This window comes from Osmerus mordax, chromosome 2 (assembly GCF_038355195.1).
Source record: "Osmerus mordax isolate fOsmMor3 chromosome 2, fOsmMor3.pri, whole genome shotgun sequence".
NCBI classification, from domain to species: Eukaryota; Metazoa; Chordata; class Actinopteri; order Osmeriformes; family Osmeridae; genus Osmerus; species Osmerus mordax.
Genome location: NC_090051.1, coordinates 12,378,425 through 12,398,501, shown reverse-complemented (window position 1 = coordinate 12,398,501; position 20,077 = coordinate 12,378,425). Strand labels below are relative to the sequence as shown.

General features: G+C 44.8%; 1 protein-coding gene and 1 long non-coding RNA gene across 2 annotated transcripts in view; both read left to right on the top strand.

Annotated features, from left to right (window-relative positions):
- LOC136965903 (aryl hydrocarbon receptor-like) overlaps positions 1 to 16,322 on the top strand; it is a 31,204-nt gene extending 14,882 nt beyond the window's left edge. Inside the window, exons 3-11 of the mRNA XM_067260206.1 lie at positions 7,842 to 7,951; positions 8,804 to 8,893; positions 11,484 to 11,604; positions 11,970 to 12,109; positions 12,304 to 12,506; positions 12,885 to 12,994; positions 13,330 to 13,471; positions 13,684 to 15,379; positions 15,671 to 16,322. Of these exons, the coding sequence (XP_067116307.1) occupies positions 7,842 to 7,951; positions 8,804 to 8,893; positions 11,484 to 11,604; positions 11,970 to 12,109; positions 12,304 to 12,506; positions 12,885 to 12,994; positions 13,330 to 13,471; positions 13,684 to 15,379; positions 15,671 to 15,775 (2,717 nt within the window). The 3' untranslated portion in view covers positions 15,776 to 16,322. The remainder of the gene's footprint in view (positions 1 to 7,841; positions 7,952 to 8,803; positions 8,894 to 11,483; positions 11,605 to 11,969; positions 12,110 to 12,303; positions 12,507 to 12,884; positions 12,995 to 13,329; positions 13,472 to 13,683; positions 15,380 to 15,670) is intronic.
- A 2-nt stretch (positions 16,323 to 16,324) lies between these two features.
- LOC136965922 (uncharacterized) lies at positions 16,325 to 19,113 on the top strand. The gene is made up of 2 exons (XR_010879351.1): positions 16,325 to 18,509; positions 18,564 to 19,113. It is a non-coding gene; the product is annotated as an uncharacterized lncRNA (long non-coding RNA).
- The last annotated feature ends 964 nt before the right edge of the window (positions 19,114 to 20,077 follow it).

Sequence of the window (20,077 nt, the reverse complement as noted above, 5' to 3'; positions counted from 1 at the left end):
CTGTTGTGGCCCTCCTGATTGGCTCTTGTTTAATTGTTAGCCCTACCCTTTCCTGCACATCTGCGTGAGAACAGAGATCTGTGTACTGGATCTGCTGGACTACATGTTTTCAAATCAAGATAATATCCCCCTATGCATAGCTGGCATGCTTTCATTTCTTCTCTCTCTCTCTCTCTCTCTCTCTCTCTCTCTCTCTCTCTCTCTCTCTCTCTCTCTCTCTCTCTCTCTCTCTCTCTCTCCCTCCCTTTTTTTCCCCTAAACTTACTTCACCTCACACTTAATCTTTCTGGCCTGAATTCAATCTCTCTCTCTCTCTCTCTCTCTCTCTCTCTCTCTCTCTCTCTCTCTCTCTCTCTCTCTCTCTCTCTCTCATCAGTTTTTTCTTGCTTCCTCAGCTAACATGTATATTCAACCATGAATCGTCTGTTCTGTAGTGTGATATACCAGTGTTAGGTAGCACTCCTGGTATACAACATGCTCCAGAGTTTTTCCTTACCAGTCAAAGCATATTGTAGAAGCACCCCATCCCCCCATTTGGTCTTCAGGTTTCATCTAATTGCATACTGTTGAAAAGATGACAAACCATCCTCGGGACTGGCAAGGCTTTGTTTTGCGAATGACGGGCATGTTTGCCTGGAGTGAAGCGAAGATTCAAACATCAAAAGAGACATCTACATTTGGGGAGTCCTATAAAAGTCTGCTTGAGACTGAGCGGGCCACAGTTAACATGTTGGATATGGGCTGCAAAAACAGTGTCAGATTTCATGAGCATTCTGAAAAGCAGTTTCACGGACAGTCGGCTGTTGAACTGTAGAGGCTGACATGTTTGGCTTTTTTGCACGAGGGTTATCAAACATCAACTTTTAGTTGTTCCCAGAGCTATTTATATCTTAGAATTTTTAAGGGAATCATTAGGTTTTACAGAAAGCTTATACGTAGCTGAATTAAATCATCCTAATATACTGTAACAGTGTTAGTGTTACTAGAAACTTCGATTTGTTGGCTAAGTGCTGAATGCTGTTTCTGCCCTGTTGATAATGGAGTCTCGTTCTCTACTTCCTCTAAAAGGCTGATGTTGAGTGGTCAGCTGTAGCTTCTGTTTGGGTTTTACATTTACAAATATCCTAACTTGCAAGTTTGCATGACATAAAAGAAAAAGAGTAGGGGTATTACAGTAAGAGAAGACATTTGAATTGTCATTTTCAGACTTATGGAGAAAGCGGAGTGAATGTGTGTTTTGCATGGATCTTGTATCCTAGTGATGAACCTAAGTTAGAGCCAGGAATCCCGTGGACAGTCGGGGTTGCGGGAGGTGCATCTGGAAACAGCTGGAGGACTGCCAGAGGTTCTGCTCTGTTCATGTGAGACCACACAAACTAATGCTTGCAAAACAGTCCAGACGACTGTCTGGCTGTGATGGGTGTTGATTGTGTTCAGTTTTGGTTTTGTGCCAAAAGACAGGTTTTCTCATTTCTATGGGACTGATCTGGCTGACTGCATAAACACACACATACCGTATATACACATACAGGAACACACACAAAAAACACTCCCTCCTCCCCCTCGGGCCCCTAGGGCTTTTGTAAGCAATACCGACAAGAGCGCTTCCCTTATCTGAGCTGCCGCCGCAGGAAAACCCCAGGATGTGGCCTCTCCCTCCCTCCCTCCCTCTCCCCAGCCCGTCCGTCCACTCTTGTCACGCAAGTTTTTAGGGGGCAGGGGGCCCCTAACCGCCCCTCCCTCCTCCTCCATCCATCCTCCCTCCCTTCCTCCCTCCCTCCTAGTCCTCTTGGCAAGAGCTCACACAGGACTTACACAAACACTCAGCAGACACACACACCCAGGCACACATTCTCACACACATACATGCACACACACACACAGTCAGACCCACATGCTCACTCACTGAGACAATGTAAACACACTTGCATGAAGTTAAGCACATTTACAAAAAATTATTAACAAGCGCACACACACACATGCAAGCGTGTGCACATGGATACACGTGCACACACACATGCACACACATACACACATCCAGAATAGACTACAGACAACAGAGAGACACATACACACATTCAGACAGACTACAGACAGACAATATATACTCTTTTTATATATTTCTCTCTCTCGCTGCCCTTCTTGTAAATCCTGTAAATTCTACATGCAAATCAAGCCCATATTTGGATAGTCCAGCACATCCCCTTAAATGTTTTTTTTCTTCCTGTTCAATGTTCGCGTGAGTGAGTAGGCCCCTTAGTGGCGTTTTGCTTGTTTTGTTTTCTTTCTGCTTTACTCTCCCCATGGTGAATTGTGCATTGTGTTCTTCTCTCTCTATAGCTTTTTTTTATTTTCCTTCTTTCCGCTGTTAACTTTCAGCGTTTATTGCACATTATGTGTTGCCATACGGTATAGTCACAGCTCTCCTGTTGGCCGCCTGCGTGCCCACCACTAGATGCACACTGCCAAGGTCAAGGGAGTTCCTGAGGCTCCAGGGGAAGGGGCCAAGCATGTCTCACGACCCCAGCATACTAGCCCTCTGCTGGGCCGTCTGAGTGGGGAGGAGGGGGGTTCAGGGGAAGGGATGTCCAGACCTCTATGAGTGTCCCTGTCAGTGCTCCGCCAGATGTTCACCATATATATATGAGAACATTTCTCTATCTCTTTCTCCCTCTCTCTCTCTCTCTCTCTCTCTGTATATATATATATATATATTATATATATATATATACATACATTTATTGATTTATTTAATGGATGATATTCAATTCCTCTGTCGAGTCTGCCTTTCTTGCTCTCTCTTCTTTCTAATATCTCTCCCTCCTTCTCTTTAGTTTCTCTCTAGTCTCTCTTTCTTTCTTTCTTTCTTTGTTTCTCCCTCCCTCCCTCCCTCCCTCCCTCCCTCCCTCCCTCCCTCCTTGTCTGGGTGAAGCTGTTCAGCAGGTCAGAACCTGCTCAGCAACTGAAGACGCACCACTGCTCAGACATGAGGGAAACAAAAGCTCTATTCAACTGGGAAGATTTACTCTCTTTGAACTTGCACAGATTGGGTGGGCTCAGGTGGGCTTGAGTGAGTGTGTGTGTGTGTGTCAGTAAAATGTTTTCTAGATTCCAAAGTGGAACCACCTACTGGGGAATAGTGTTGTCACGGTACCAACATTTCACATGTACCAATACCAGTGAGATTTCACGGTACTCAATACCATTTTTGATACCAAAGCACAAAACTAAAATAGGTTACTGAACAACACTCATTTGTTGACAGTAACAGTCACCTACAATATCTAAGGCTGTACTTATGACAACAACAGAACATTAATACAATAACAATGCATGTAGGCCTAAAGGCAAGAGGGAGTGGATTCAACACGCTTCATGGGGCTTTTTAAACTTTGGTCAATCCCAATTATTCAGCCAATCCCAAACCCCAACACACAAATTTCAGCAAACTATTTAATCTAAAAGCCTGTCATCTCCTTTCGTATGCCCCAGTATTAGGTATTGCATTAACAGTATGCTGCAAACCATAAAGTACATGAACGGTGATCAGGGCCGGGGTGGGTAATCGGGAGAATCGGGAGAGTTCCCGGTGGGCCGCTTCACTTTTGGGCCGGTCGAGGATTTTTTTGTTGTTGACATTTGTCACGTTAGTCTATCTTCTCTTAAAGTAGGCTACACACGTTCCGCATTCTGACACCTCAGCCTCAGCATGGGTTGTACCATGTGAGGGAGTTCTCCCCTCCCAAATATAGTTGGTTGGGTCCATAGCCCGTCTTTTCCAAAAGGTTTTCCCAGATCGGCTACCGATAGCTAGGACGGGCGGCCCTACCGTAACGATACGCGTCAGGGAGGATGGATGGGAGCAGGGCCGGAGTGACGGCATCGCTAGACAAGGTTTTACCAATTGAAAAACGTCTGTTTATTTTACATAAAGCTCAAAAAACAATTTTGCGGTCAAATAATGGCCAAAAAATTTCGCTCGCGCGCTGTGCGCACTAGCATTAACTGTAGAAGTCCCTATCTTGCATCACATCAAACCCATACACCCTAGGTTGGGGCAAAGCTCCTAATGTTTACAACGTCTGGCTCCATGCCTGATTAACAATCGGATCGTTAAGCAGTCTCAAAAATGGTATCAATATAAAAAATAATACGATCCCTTTCTGTAATCATGATACCCCCCAGAAATGTTCACTGCACCCCCAGTCAAAGCAGGCTGCATCCGGCATGGTTTGGTATACAAAAAAAGACTTGGTCTTGGGCCTGAAACTCCCGGGCTGAAAAGTGGCCCCACTCCGGCCCTGACGGTGATGTTTGCAAATTGTTTTCTGGTGATCAACGATGTTCTCATTGTCATGTGCCTCAATCCCAATGTATTTCCATATGTGGCTCTTCCACTTTTCATGTCAACAACTTTTAGTGGAGCCCCTACAGTATTAGCTGCGTGTCACCATGCCGGCATCTTATGATTGTCCAATGTTGCCAATTTAACGACTTTGTCAATAGATTTAGCAACTTTTCGCCCTCCCTAGCGACAAAAGGTCTCATCTAGCAACAAACCTAGAAACTTTTAGCGACTTTTCAGAGAGCCACCAGTGACTTCTGATGAGATTTCTTTGGCAACACTGTGCTTGTTAGCGTCCGATTCTGCATGGGTACCGGGTATACCCGGTTCTCAGTAGGCCTACTACTGTAACTTCAGAAATTCTGGTAGTGTACAGTTTTGGGGTTCATAATTTTTTGGCCAAACACGCAGACTGGTTGGATTGGAGAGGCAGCTAAACCACATCACAAAACAGCCAGGTAGTGTGTGGCCAACATCGATGAAACATCGACTGTTGTCTCCTTCGTGTGCTGCCATCCTTCTCCGGCCGACCAGAGAGCCTCGACGATGCTGACGTGTTCTAATGGCTTCCACTGGCCAGGCTGGCAGAGGGGGCAGTCATGCCTAGCCAGGCCAAAACAAACAGGCTGGATGACCACCAGAAGGAGCTCTGGACATGTGCCGTGTGGCTAGCCCACTGCCAGACTGCAGGGAGAGTAACGCTCTGCACTCCCGCCCACTCTCTGATCCTCGCCTCAGGGAATGCGGTGTGCTGTAAACAGCATGGGATCTTTGTCAAAGAAAAAAACTGCTTACGACTTAGTGCTGTAGATCACAAGTCCTCGTCTGTAATCCCTTGGCTGGAAGTGTCTGTCTTAACAGGCTCTGTACCTCTCTGTCTTTGTCGCAGGTTCAGGTGGAGACGGCTCAGTCTTCCTGTTGACTTTAACTATCCTCAGTTGCCCAAAGCAGGGGTGTTGTTCATTATTTCTAAGAAGGAACCACAGAAGAGTAGCTTCTCAAGTACTGTGTGACATCTGCACACACTGATACACACTGTTTTAAACTGAGCACTTCCCTCGAAGCACATCCCGCCTTCAGGTCTTAGAGTTTACATAGTCATTGTTTAGTTTGGGAGACTGAGGTTGGGTAAAGCACAGAGTTCTTTTTTTTAACCTTGGAACCTAATTAGAGAAGGTGTAGCAGCTGTGAATCTAAACTCATAGAAGGACTCTATGACTCATAGAGGCTATGTTTTGTTCCTGTGGAAAACTTCTCTTGTCAGTGTTTTCTATTGAGTTTCAAATGGCTGCCAGTTCTCTGCCGATCATGTCAAGAAAACCACAGTGGTTCTCTAAACAGGCTGAATAGTTTGGAGCAGCTGCTTCATTTTCCTCTGAAAGGCTGTCCAGGTGAATGGAGCCAGGAAGTCATTATCTGGAATTCTTTACCACACACACACACACACACACACACACACACACAGACATGGACAAATAGTACACACCCACACACACACAGACACACACACAATCTCACTCCGCACATGAACACACAGCTAGCTCATGCATACATATGTACAGGACCCAACACCCCACACACGCACACACGTACACACATACACCACACCTACACTAGCATTACATAAACTAACAAGGAAACAACAAGACGTTTAGACGGGGTAAAGGTTTTGCTCTGTTGTTCCAGTCTGTGCATACTAAGTGTTCCTGCCTGAACAGATAAGTGTCTGTTAACATAGACAGCGACAATGCCTTGTTAAACTGGTTTCATTTTAAAAGCAAATGCTTAAACTGTGACCTTTCACAATGCACTCTTGAAGGCAGGGTAGGTAATTTTTTCAAGAAGTCATAGTTAAGTCAAGTTTTGTCACATTTGCTCAAATAAACTTAACATCTTGATAGAAATCAATAAATCAAATGCTCTGACAATAAAATAAATCCAACATCTATGGCCATTGCAGGACTGTAATAAACATAAACAATCATTGCATTCGGACCGATTGCCTGTTCTGCCTACCTACCTCCCTGCAGTAGTCAAGCAGTGTGTTCATGTGTTTTGGGGGAGTGGCTCTGAAGGGCGAGGATGGGATATATTAGGTTGGATACTTTCAAACTCAAGCCAAAATTGCTAGTTTTGCCAAACTTACCTACCCTGCCTATAAAATGGAACTTAAAACTGTTTGTACACATTGTACCTTTCTAATGATGTAACATTCACTCATCTAAGTTGTGGTGCCGTGGTATAATTAAAAGTTGTAGATATGTCTTCGATTCCCATAAGCAAGCGGCAGGGAAATCACAGGCAATTCTGTCTAGCTCTAACATTACGTGTTATGAAGCAGGTTACAAAATCTGCATCATTAATATTACAGAGGGAGGAATCTGAAAATCTGGGATCCATCTGTTTCTCGCTAAACCGAAAACATGGTGTTTCTACACAGGTTATTTTTAATACACAGACTAAACAAGAGTATTCAATAGTGTTGTATGCCTGTGTGTTTGTGTGTGTGTGTGTGTGTGGGGGGGGGGTTGGGGTGTGTGTGCACATGTGTTGAACCAGATGTGTGCAAATGGAATCCAACATTATGTCATTTAGAGGAAGACGAAAAAGTGTTCTCTGTCCTGGTCATGATTGATGGAGTTTCATCACCCTGATTCTCATTCAGCCCGTCACCGTGGCAGCTCTTCAAACCAGCCGAGAGAGAGCAGAACGGCCTCTGATGACGCAATCCCACACATACCAGTTGTTTTCACTCAGCGTCTCCTGATCCTTGTGTGTTTGGACCTTCATAGGGAAGGAAAGAGGGAGGAGAGGAGAAAGAAGGGAGAGGGACTATTGTATCTTGTGGAATCACATAATTCCACTTCTTAGTTCTCCCTAATGTCTCAGAAAGAGAGAGGGAGTGATGAAGAGAGGGAGGGAGGGGGTAGAAGACAGGAGAAAGAGGGAGGGACAACAGAGTAAAGATAGAGTAGAAGGGAGGGGAGGAAAGATACAGGTAAAAAGGGAGAGAGGATTAAAAAGAGCAGAAGGGATGTCTAGAGAATTAGAGATGAGGGTGTATAGGTGGATGGGAGGGTTAGGGGGAATGGGATGGGAGGGTAGGGTTAGGGAGGACGGGTCAGAAGGTTAGGGGGATGGAAGGTGTGTGTGTGTGTGTGTGTGTGTGTGTGTGTGTGTGTGTGTGTGTGTGTCGGAGTGAGGTTTAAGTGAAGAACAAATTGAGTAGTAAGATAACTGAACTGGACTGGAGGTATGGGTTGGGATGTTGAGGAGGAGGAAAGCTGGAGAAGCTGGTATGTTGTTAAAAGCCCACAAACTGTAAACAAACTTTGAACGTGGCCACAGGTTCAGGCAGTTTAATCCCCAGACTCTTGTGTGTATTGCTTTTAACTTTGTATGCTGACATGAACCCGTTATCCTTTTCTCCCTTCCTCCCTACCTCCCTCCCTCTCTCCCTCTCTCCCTCCCTCCCTCCCCTTCACTTCATCTGCAGCCACCATGAAGAAAAACTGTGGGATGTTCTCTGGTGGCAGCATGCTGAGCATGAACGGGCTGAATGGAGTGGACCCGTCCACCTTCTCAGAGGGGGATGTGCTGCTTCAGGTACCTCCCAGGAAAACACACTCTGGAGTGCAAAGCAAAACATGGAGGAACGTTTGTCACAGAACTCACTTATAATACCTCATAATCTGTCATAGACAGGTGTTAGGTAGAGTACCAAGTCCTTAGATTGTCCCAGACACTAGTTTTTTTTACAGTTTAATCAAGTTGCTGAGAGAAGAGAGCAAACATTGGTCCTGTGATGGTGAAAATACATATTTGCCTGGATGATATAATAACATAATAATCTATCTCAGCTCGTGGGTGAAATATCTAATTTTAAATATTGACAGACAGACAGCTGCGTAGGTTAGGCTTAGACTTTGTGTATTTGTTGGTTAATCCAGGTGGACTGAGGTAATACAGCCCTATCCGTTTAGCATGAAATTGTGACAAGTGAAACACTTTGTCCTGGCATTGTTCGCCAAAGCCTGGTCACAGTTTAAAGCCATTAAAAGAACAGTTCTCCCATGGTGCTGTGCACCATGTTTGCTGATATGCACATGCCAGGTATGCTTTCACAGTCTGAGACTGGCATATTTGGGTTTCCTCTCGCATGATTGGCTCTCCTGTTGTGAACACTCATCTGCCAGGGGCATAATCAGATCTGGCAACCCACTAGTATCATAATTTGGCAACCCACTAGCACTATGACCTGGAAACCCACTAGCATCATAAACAGGTGGCCCAGCAAACAAAATGCCCTCTTCTATGTAATGCTGAATGTTGTTATGTAGTGTCTTTCTACATAGAAACTTTCTACCTCCTTTCAGAAAGTGTTTTTTTTCAGTGTTCGGATTATTGGTCTCTGTGTGTGTGTGTGGACATGCTTTCACTGTGTGTGTGTATTTCCAGGCTCTGAATGGTTTCGTGCTAGTAGTCTCCGCAGAGGGACATGTGTTCTATTCATCCCCTACCATCCAAGACTACCTGGGCTTCCATCAGGTAAGGACCAGCACCCTCTGTAACTATGTCAACATGTCACATACCAGATCAAACCAGTAGACAGATGCCATCTGCAAATAACCTTACCCAGTGATGGTCTCCACATGGTATAAGATGACACAAAAAGAGGGAAATTACTTTGGAGTCACAGACAATAATGTCAATTTACAATTGCAACCTTTGAATTCAGGAAATTAATTACCATTTAGCAGCGTTGCATTACATTTGGGCATTAAGGGGATAACAGGCTTTTGTTAAGTTGGAAGGTAGGGCTGTGCGATATGGATTCTTTCATATCCCGATATCGATTAAAAAAAAATTATACCATGGTCTGGGTGTATTACTTGATTCTGATAGGCTGCAGGGATGTCAATTATGTAAGGGATTATGCCCGATGAGATGTCCATTATCATAAAATAATGGACGATGCGTAAGCGTGAACCGTCCGACGTGCAGCGGTTATCTCTTATGTATGTGCCTGCTGTGAGCTGATACAGTGACCGGTCCACTGTTCTATCCAACGTTACATAACTAATTAAACTTCATATTTTGATTCTTGATTAGTCGTCAATCACGTTCTTTCACTCTGCTTTGTATATTCGTAAATATTGCCGCAACGAGTGGGATTTCACTATAGAAACGCTAGAGAATAATATGAAACGATGGACGTTTTCTTATCGTCAAACAGTATATATCGCCCAGCCCTAGTTGAAGGGATAGGTGTATTGCTTTGAGAGGCAACCCTTGGAGAGAGAGAGAGAGAGAGAGAGAGAGAGAGAGAGAGAGAGAGAGAGAGAGAGAGAGAGAGAGAGAGAGAGAGAGAGAGAGAGAGAGAGAGAGAGAGAGAGAGAGAGAGAGAGAGAGAGAGAGAGAGAGAGAGAGAGAGAGAGAGAGAGAGAGAGAGAGAGAGAGAGAGAGAGAGAGAGAGAGAGAGAGAGAGAGAGAGAGAGAGAGAGAGAGAGAGAGAGGTGGTTATAGGGAGAGAGTGGGAGAGCTAGAGAGAGAGAGAGAGAGGTGGTTATAGGGAGAGAGTGGGAGAGCTAGAGACAGAGCCAAGGGCAACATTTGTTGTTAATTAGCCGGGACAGGAACAAGGCCCCATCTTTTCTGGAGAGCATAGCCTAGCATAACTTGGTGAGCATCCAAATTCATTCATTATCAAAGCAGCATGTCTGCTGCTCCCCAACCTGTTGCTCAACCAAAATAAGCAGGTGTTGAAGGAAATGTCTTGTAGCAAATTTGCAGTTGTGTTTCTCCTTTCTCCCCATAATTACACAGTCACCAGATCAGAACCGTCTTCTCCACAGACAAAGGGAGATTCCACCATTTTTTACATGGTGTCCTAATACAGCATGAGGGTAGGATCTACCATCAGACATGTGTCTTTTATTAGCCATGCTTACGGTCATTATCTGCACAGCATCTAGACTGTCCCACAAAGACCACAGAACAGGGAGACGAGGCCGGAGGAGACTCTTTGATCTCTTGTCCATGTTGTTGGGTGGACTGTGGAACAGCAGAGCCAACAATGCAAGACTAGAGTCTGACAACAAGAGTTTTTAAAATGTACTCCTTAAGTTAAGAAGTTTGCAGGGATTTTTAACGTAGGTTTACAGAAAGTTTAAATGAGTTTGCAGAATATGTTACTCCGAAGTTTTAGAGTTTTATCCAGAACTTGTCTATACTGTAAATCAGGCCCTACTATCAGGCCACATAGGAGCCTGGGAGGAGATAAGTGCTGGACTTCCCTGTCAGTGCCCCCTCAGCAGTCCTGCCCAGTCCCTGTGTGTTTGATCTATCTCAGATCTCTCTGAGATCACCGTTAAGACAGATGCCCTGAGGAGATCAATGTCACAAGGCATTGTGTTTTTCACAAAGCTATCCCTGTGTGTGCAAAGGGATAGCTTCAATCTTTCATTCAGACTTCATTCTTTCGTATGAAGTCTTGAGGAAATATACCTAGTCTCATCTGATTGGGTTTGACAGAGACTATCCTGTGACAACTGTATTGTGGCTTTGTGATGTTGCTCTCTGTGTTCCAATGGTATGTCTAAGCTTGTACCATGATTCGCACAGTTATTCCAGTTCTCAAGTTGAGACTTCTTGGTAACTAGCAGGCAAACAAAAGGAGGCAAGGCACAACAGGAGTCAGGACCCTCATCAGTCTTGTGGCTTTAGGGGTTGTTTGCTCAGTAACAGACACGCTTTTGTAAAACTTCAGAAGTAGAACTTCATCTCAAAGGGGGTGGTCGCTGTCTGAAGTATCTCTTTTGAAGACCCTACCAAATGTATTTAGAGTCTCTTAGTCTGTAAGCATTTCAATAGAAGCCACACGCAAGAACACTCATTGTTTACATGTACATTTATTCGTTTAGCAGATGCTTTTATCCAAAGCGACGTACAAATAGAGCTTTTACTAAGTGATGTATAATCAAGGACTCGAAGTTCTAACAATGTGACAGTGGTTGATGCCAAGGACCAGTCTGTTTACAAGACACAGTGCAACAACATCTCATCTCAAAAACATCTTTGTTATGGGGGCTAAGCAGTGATTGGGTGTTTTATTCTGTTGCCCTGTGTCTCCCTGCAGTCTGATGTCATCCACCAGAGTGTGTTTGAGCTCATCCACACAGACGACAGGGCCTTGTTCAGACGGCAGCTCCACTTTTCCCTCAACCCCAACCCCTTCAGTGCTGACCAGGGGGGAGACAGTGAGTGATCTAACAAAAGCTACATTATTAAGAAAGGTTGAGAGACTGTTTCTGGACATTTCCGTCATAAAAACAGACAAATCCTTACTTCATTCATTTCCATCTATTATGTGGGCAAGTTTGCATGAATACTTTACACATTCACATTTATTCATTTAACAGGCACTTTTATCAAAAGTGGCATACAAAAGTACATAAATCAGTTTGGGATGTATTTATGATGTATAAGTAATACAGTAGTTAGTGGCACAGAACAGTCTGTGTTTACAAGACACAGCACGAGACAAAAAAAAAAAAAAGCTTCCCATGGTTGAATCCAGGGAAGGTTACTGATGAAACACTCCTCTCCCTCCTGTCATGTTTAGGTATGCAGCACAGCAGTGATATCACCAGGAACCTTGTGAATTACAACCCAGATGAACTTCCTCCAGAGAACTCCTCCTTCCTGGAGAGAAGCTTCGTCTGTCGTTTCCGCTGCCTCCTGGACAACTCCTCTGGCTTCCTGGTAGGTGGGAGGGAGAGCCTGGATGGTAATCAAGCAAACATGGTCCCCGTAAAAGTGAAATCGAAAATATCCTACATTCTCTTGTTCTCAGGGCCCGTCTCCTGACTGTCTCTTTCTGTGGTGGGTGGTAGTGGAACGTCACATCCTGGATCTCACCCCATTTTAACACGTTCATATCTCTCTCTGCCATCCAGGCTCTGAACTTCCAGGGGAGGCTGAAGTACCTGCACGGCCAGAGCGTCATGGGAGAGGATGGGAGCCGTGCCCCGCCCCAGCTGGCCATGTTCACCATCGCCACACCCGTCCAGACCCCCTCCATCCTGGAGATTAGGTCCAAGACGCTCATCTTCCAGACCAAGCACAAGCTGGACTTCACCCCCATGGGCATCGACACCAGGTGACCCTATAAACCCTCAGCTGTGGGAAAAAGTAAGGGCCGGGGATGTCACCAAAAAGGCGACAAAATAATCTAATCAAAATGAGAGTCAAACTCCACTACGAATCGTACTCAGATCACCTCCTGAGGTTGTCTAAATATGGTTAGCTTTAGTGTGGTCTGGGTTTGTGTGGAGCGTTCGAATAGTGTAAGCGTGAAAGTTCACTTAAAACAGTGTCAGAAACACCATTGACCCTCTTCTTTTTATGTCAGGCTTTTCAGTAGACAGTGTTGTTGCTTCAATATAGTCAAAGTTTATTGTGTTAGTATTTATCTCCTTTTTGTCATCAGAGGTTGAAATGTTCAGTAGTTGTTATCTCCTCTACTATCTCTCTACAGGGGCAAGGTTGTGCTGGGTTACTCAGAGATAGAGCTCTGCATGAGAGGCTCTGGATACCAGTTCATCCACGCTGCCGACATGATGCACTGTGCTGACAACCACGTTAGAAGTACGTCCCAATACTCCTATTCAAAATACCGTTCCCATTTGTTAGGGTTAGGGTTCTGTATTTTAGGGGTTAGTACATTCTGTATTTGCTCATATATTATATAAGTACACAAGTAGGGACAATATTAGTACACTAGTAGGGACAAGATTAATCCATCTCTAGACCTGTGTCTCCTGTCAAGGCTCAACCCATTCTCACTCTTGTCATGTGTTTTGTTTTATGGATGATACATTTTCCATTTGATCTTAATAAGCTTTATGAGCTTCTGTGATCTACAGTGATTTACTGTGTTGAAGTTAAGAGCAAGATCCTGACACCTGCTGTTCGTTTGACAGTGATTAAGACTGGAGAGAGTGGCCTGACAGTGTTCAGACTGCTGACTAAGACAGGTGGCTGGGTATGGGTCCAGGCCAACGCCAAGCTGATCTACAAAGGGGGACGGCCCGACTTCATCATCGCACGTCAGAGAGCGCTCGTGTGAGTATCTGACTAGGAAGCTCCTGATTACATTATCTATAACTCAACTGTCCCACACTGCAGCACCCCCTCAATATCTCATGTTTCGATACTCTCTCTCTCTCTCTCTCTCTCTCTCTCTCTCTCTCTATCCATCTTTCTCTCCCCCCTCTCTCTCATCCACTTTCTCCCTCCCTCTCTTTCTTTCTCTCTTCCTCTCTCTCATTCCTCAGTAATGCGGAGGGGGAGGAGCATCTCCGCCAGAGGAAGATGCAGCTGCCGTTCAGCTTCGCCACGGGCGAGGCCGTCCTGTACGAGACGGGCCCCACCCTGGATGCCACCGAGTTCCAGAACAGCGGCATGCCCCCCAAGATCCCCAAGACAGTGGACCCTAAAGAGGTGGACCCCTCGTCCCTGCTCGGCTCTCTGCTGAAGCAGGATGAGTCTCTCTACACCCAGCAAGTGGAGCCCCCTCTCCCTGTGGACCAGGCCTTCATGGACAGCCATGCCCTGGTCAGCGTACCCAGCGACCCCTGGCAGGCCCTGGGGTCCCGGGGGATCAGCATGGAGCCCCTGGGGGTGAAGGAAGACGACGCATCCATGGCGGCCATGATTGGTGCCCTGGGGAAAATGGTGCGGGACAGCGGGCTGTGCTCGACGCTGGAGGAGCTGGACATGGACCCAGCAGAGCTGATGGACTGGGAGAGCGCCCTCCTGAGGTTGAGCCAGGGCGCTGCCGACGGGGACTCCACACCGGAGCTGCATGACATCGTCACGGACGACATCTTCTCCTACGTGGAGGAGGTGCTCTTCAAGGAGAACAAGTTCACCAACAGCAACCAGGTGGAGCCCTACATGAACGCTTCTAGCCCGGAGAAACAGCAGATTCTCTTCCCCATGTTGAACGGGTTCAATAACCAAAGTCCCAACAACAGGCCTGCCAGCCTGGCAAGACAAGGCCCTAACCAAGCGTTCATCAGCACCCAGAGACTGACCCACTTTGGTCCACAGGTCCCTAAACCAGACCTAAACATCCCCACACTCCAGCAGCTGCAGCTTAATGACATTTTCACTCCATCGGTGGAGCTCCCTGGCCTCCCAGAGTCTTCCGGCCATGGGGGCAGGTTCTGTGCCCAGGAGCTGGTCCAGCCCCTGGGACGCTTCCAGGTCATGCCTGGCCAGGTGTGCTCTGGCCAACCTGACCAGCATGGTTCTCCCAACGACATGCAGGCCACCATGGTAGCAAACAGGCAGCTGCAGAACTCTGGGGGGCACACCAACCTTGTAGCCCCCGGTTTGCCTTCCATGATGCATTGCAACGGCTTCACCTCCCCCCTTATTGAATCGAGTGGCCTTTCTGCTCCTTTCCCGACTGCCTGCATCCAAGGAGGTGCCCCATTTCAGTCCACAAAGACCCAGCAGTGGCCCCAGAACCAGCAGCAGAAGCTTTCCCAGAACGGCCTCATGCAGGATGGGTACAAACTTCCTCCAGGCTGCCTCAGTCAGCCCTCAGACCCCCAGAGACTGCCCCCTGCAGGCCCCTGGCCCAACAACACCAGTGGATTGTACCACTCTCAACAGGGGGGGGGCTTGGCTCAGGGCCAGCCAGCCCCATCAGCTTCATCCAACAGCTGCATGTTTGAGAACTGTTTGCCACCCCTCCAAAACGGAAACCACATAGATGGCACAGTCCAGGACCCCTCTCTGTCTTTGTGCCAGCGGAGGACGGACGCCCCCCAGGACTACAGCCCCCCCCAAGGGTCCTGCTACTTCCAGTGGGGGCACAGTGAACCCGTGGTGGGCACGTCGGCCATCGCCCAGGAGAACGCCAGAATCAGTCCACAGACACGCTCCGTCGTACCCAGCATGGCGACGGCGGAGGATCTGCTGGCCATGCAGCAGTACCTGAGCATCAACGGCCAGACACAGGTACAGCAGCTTCTATCTCACACCTACACACAACTACACCTCACACCTGCACATCCGGAGGGAGGGAAACGTTACGTAAGCTAGTGGTGAAAATGCTTGTAAATTCTATACATTCGATTTTTTGAGAACAACAATGAAACCAAACATGTTTTCGATGTGTTTGATAATTGATAGTTGATCATTTCTGTTTTACTCAGTTTATTGCTTGGAACAAGGTAAAACTAAAACAATAAAACAAAAAAATATATACATACAGTTTTGCAGTTTGTTATGTGTTTTTCTTTCCACTAGAATCTGAGCCAGCCTCTGGACAGCACTGGACTGTTCTCAATACCCCTGGTAGATGGAAACATGCACTTTACCAACCACAGCCAAACCCACTACTGCGACATCTAACTAGCAGACGGAGGAGCTGTGTCCGAACGGAGAAGTGATCTTGACTCATACATCAGATAGGAATTTACACACTCCTGTGATTTTTCTTGGTCATATCTGTTGAGTCTTCATTGTTGCCTTATTGTTGTGTTTATATAATGCTGCAAGATGAAGCCTATACATCTATCAAGTTCTTTATGAGTAAGATTATTAGAAGTATGAAGTATGGATATTCTTATATTTTCTGAGCATGGTTAAACATCACATCATATAGGTCGCCAAATTCCCTGTTGTAATATTATGATTAAGCGAGCCAGATTCATTTCGTTTTTAAGTGAGCTTTTGTGTTTAGTTTGTACACTTTCATATGTTCAAATATGGGAAAAGAAAATATTTTATTTTGGTAAATCACATGTTTAAGATGTGTATGCAGTGTAAAAAATGTATCTATACTATTGTTTTATTATCTAATGTATACTCTATTTTTACCGGTTTTTATGTCATACAGTATGTGTGTGACTGTGCGTGCGTGTGTGTGGGTGTGTTTATTGTGTGTGTGTGTGTGTGTGTGTGTGTGTGTGTGTGTGTGTGTGTGTGTGTGTGTGTGTGTGTGTGTGTGTGTGTGTGTGTAGAACACAAATAATAGCTTATAAAAATTATTTTATAGGAAAACACATTTTATTTCAGAAAAACATATGCACTGCAGAGTGTGTATAAATACCCAATACACACAACTTACAATGCAAGGCTTGTTACACACTATAATGCTGTTGGTATTCAAACCATATTATAATACTGCAATGTTCTGACGTAGTTAATACTACATCAATAGTATTCATGAGTTTTGTTTTTATTTTTGTATATTTTAACACCACTGAGCCATTTGCCTTATGCTTCTACATCAATAACTTGTGATTTTATTAACAATAACAAGAGATCAAAACACACAGGGCTTGTTGTAATGGCTGTAGGGGCGACTCCGGAAACCCAAATCCCAGGATCGTAACTCTCTCAAAAGGCCAAATTAATCTACATGTTGAATCGGTCAGAGTTACCTGTGTGTGTTTCCACATAGCATGACACCTCCTTGATTCAGAGGTCCAAAGAAGCCTCACCTCAGCACTCTGTCCCTCTCTAGTTGTCCCCAGAGACCTTTGGAGTCACGTCAATATCACAGTTTTCCTCTTGACCTACTTCCTCTCGGTGCTCTTGTAAAAAGGGCAAGACAGGTAGAAGCTACATGGCAGAAAGTCAAACTGGGTTCGATCTCCGTGTTGCTTTCATTCAGTCAGCACTCTCAGACTCAAAGAGTCAAAACATTGAATATGACCGCCTTAAAACATTCACCTTGGTGAAATGTATCTGGCAATTTGATAGACTGCTATTGTGCCTTACAGTCCACATGCCCTGCATAAGCAGGATGAAATTACCTGGTGCCACCTTTAGTGAATGCTCTTTTTTCTCTCATCAATGCTGGCAAAGAAAAAGGACAAGGCCGCTCATATTTGCCTTTGCAACTTAGTATTTTGTCTTCACAATATATTGGCATACATTGTTTGTGTTACAATATAATTGTGAAAATGTTCTGTTTTTATGTTGGATATTCTTATACCTATTATACATACTGTATACTACTCTTTGTAAACTATTTGTACCCACATAATCTTATATTATTTAGTGTAGTGCACGTGTATTTAGCCACATATAGCGAATGCCATTTATTGAAGATGGGACCCATGTGTTCCAGTTTGTTTCTTTGAATTGTGAAATTCTTTTTTCATATTAAAAAATGAGTCACTCAGAACATCTGTTTGATACAGACTTTTACACGGCAGTTTAGAACAATCATAGTGTATTTAAACCTCACTAACCAGAGTGATCTTGGAGAGAATGAGTGGGAACTGTCCAAGCTTGAGCTAGTAGGGTGTAATTGATCTATAAGCCACATGGCGGCGTAAATAACAGTGGTCATTAATTACAGCAGTGTTAACAACATGCTGTAAAGATACCAATAAATGTAATGTAAACAACACCACATTTGATTAAAATGTTGCCATTTGATTTTGTATTGGTGCATACAGAAATAATGATAATTGAGTTATGTGAAGTGGTGTGATGGTTGGAGACACTATAGCCTAGAATATCCCTCCAGCTATCAATTATCCACAGATAATAAGTCAGCTATTACCCATGAATCATGCTTGGATTAAAGTCAACGTCACAATTACAAACAAATTAGGAGGACTTAGTCATTAAAACCCTAACACTGACATGGAAGAAGCAAACCCATTAATGAACGCCACGCTTCGAAAACAGACAACTATGAGTATCTTAGCAAAACAGCAAAGAGACACATGCGGTAGGCTATTGCCGGCTCCACATTGCGTCATCATCACCTCGGTTACATTTTTTGTTATTTTGTTTAATCTGCATCCAACTTACTGCCGGCTGTAACTACACTTCGCCCATAAATCTATGAATTAATCATGTTTTAAATGAAGGGATCAGCGCCGCTGCGGTGACAGAGGGAGGAAACCATATTTGAACCCACATCAAAGCCTGACCTTGCCTTCGGGCTTTGTAGATTAATAATCCCAGTAAGGGCATAGTTTCTACCTGCACTCTCCAATTTGACCTCCCACATGTTTTTGTTGTCAGACATTGTAGAAGAATACTTGAGAAATTGTGGAGCCTATGGCTGTGGATTAACAAATACACAATGAAGTGTTTTAGCTTTGGAAATAAAGACAGAAAGGTAATTACTGACTGTGCCTTTAAGCCACTGATACCTCAAAACTCAGTTATGAAGTCTCATCCATCACATTTTCCCAGGCTTAAATATATCCTTGGGGAGCGAAGCCACAGTTCAGAATGCCTGCTCTCAAAACCACAGCTCTCATAGAAGTTTCAAACCCCATTTTTCCAGTACGATTTCCAAAGCAAGCAAGAAGTGGCTGTATAGAAAGTTGTTTTTGAAGGGTTGTCAAGCAAAGAATAGTTTGCGTGCAAACATGATATTACGCACAGCTGATTGTAAGATTCGATTTCTCTGTTTTCTTTCTGCCGTAATCCTTTTTATGTACGCAGAGCACAGTGGTTTGCTTGAGAGGTGGCTCATATTTCCTCTAACCAATCCCCTCGCAGGGAATAAGTGAAACTTAGACAATCAAGAACAGAACTTCAAGTGTATTATGTGAGGGCGTGTTACATCTTGCTTTAAAACATCCTGACGAAGTGGCAGAAGTGAAACTGCAGTATCTGTGAAAGTATGTAGAATGTGAGTGGGATCTTGTGTTTGGGAGGTCCGCTGGATATGTGTACTATGTGTATACCATGACTAATAAAATACAGTTGCTTAATTTGCTTGATTTGCACAAACATAAACCATTTTGGAAGCAGCTGACCTTGGAGAGCTTGTGGCGTGCCATAGGGATCCCATTTGTTCTGCTTCATGTAGATATTCACTCATTTAAACACAAAGGGGATTCCTCTTAAGTCTTTCACAAAAGAAGGTATTTAAAGCAACTACAAAACACTTTCATAACTGTTCATGTGATCTCCATGTGCTCTTACTTCCATAGGATATTTAGCTCATAGCAGCAAATGGACACTTCCAGAGGAGATTCAACTGGTGGTTACTTGTATGGGTATTGATTACAAATAACACAACACATAAACAACAATACACTCACAAGAGATGGTTATGCATATCTGAACTGATATCAGTTATTCATATCCTGAATAACTGAGTAAACATTTCACTGAGCTTTGATGTCATTGTTGTCACACTGTTAGCTGTCTCCAGACATGTTTGACAAGGATGGTTCCGGTACTTCTATGCAATGCTCCTTGAATTGAAACCGTCAGCCTGAAACCGTCAGCCTGGTTGACAACCTTGCAAATAACAATAACTCCTTCATCCCCTCGAGATGCTTTCATTAGCAGTAGAACACCAATCAGAGGCCCAGCCACGCCCAAGGACAAGCACCAATTAGAGGCCCAGCCACACCAAGGATGAGCCCATTGGAGGCCCAGCAGCCCTTCAGAAATTAGCTACATTGTTTCCTCTTGTCAAGTGCATCTTAATAGGCCAGCAGTGAAAGCCTGGCTGTTTACATTTAAATTTTTACTCATTTAGCAGACGCTCTTATCCAGAGCGACTTATAGTAAGTACAGGGACATTCCCCCGAGGCAAGTAGGGTGAAGTGCCTTGCCCAAGGACACAATGTCATTTTGCACGGCCAGGAATCGAACCAGCAACCTTCTGTTTACTATCCCGATTCCCTAACCGCTCAGCCACCTGACTCCCTGTGCATGATGGCT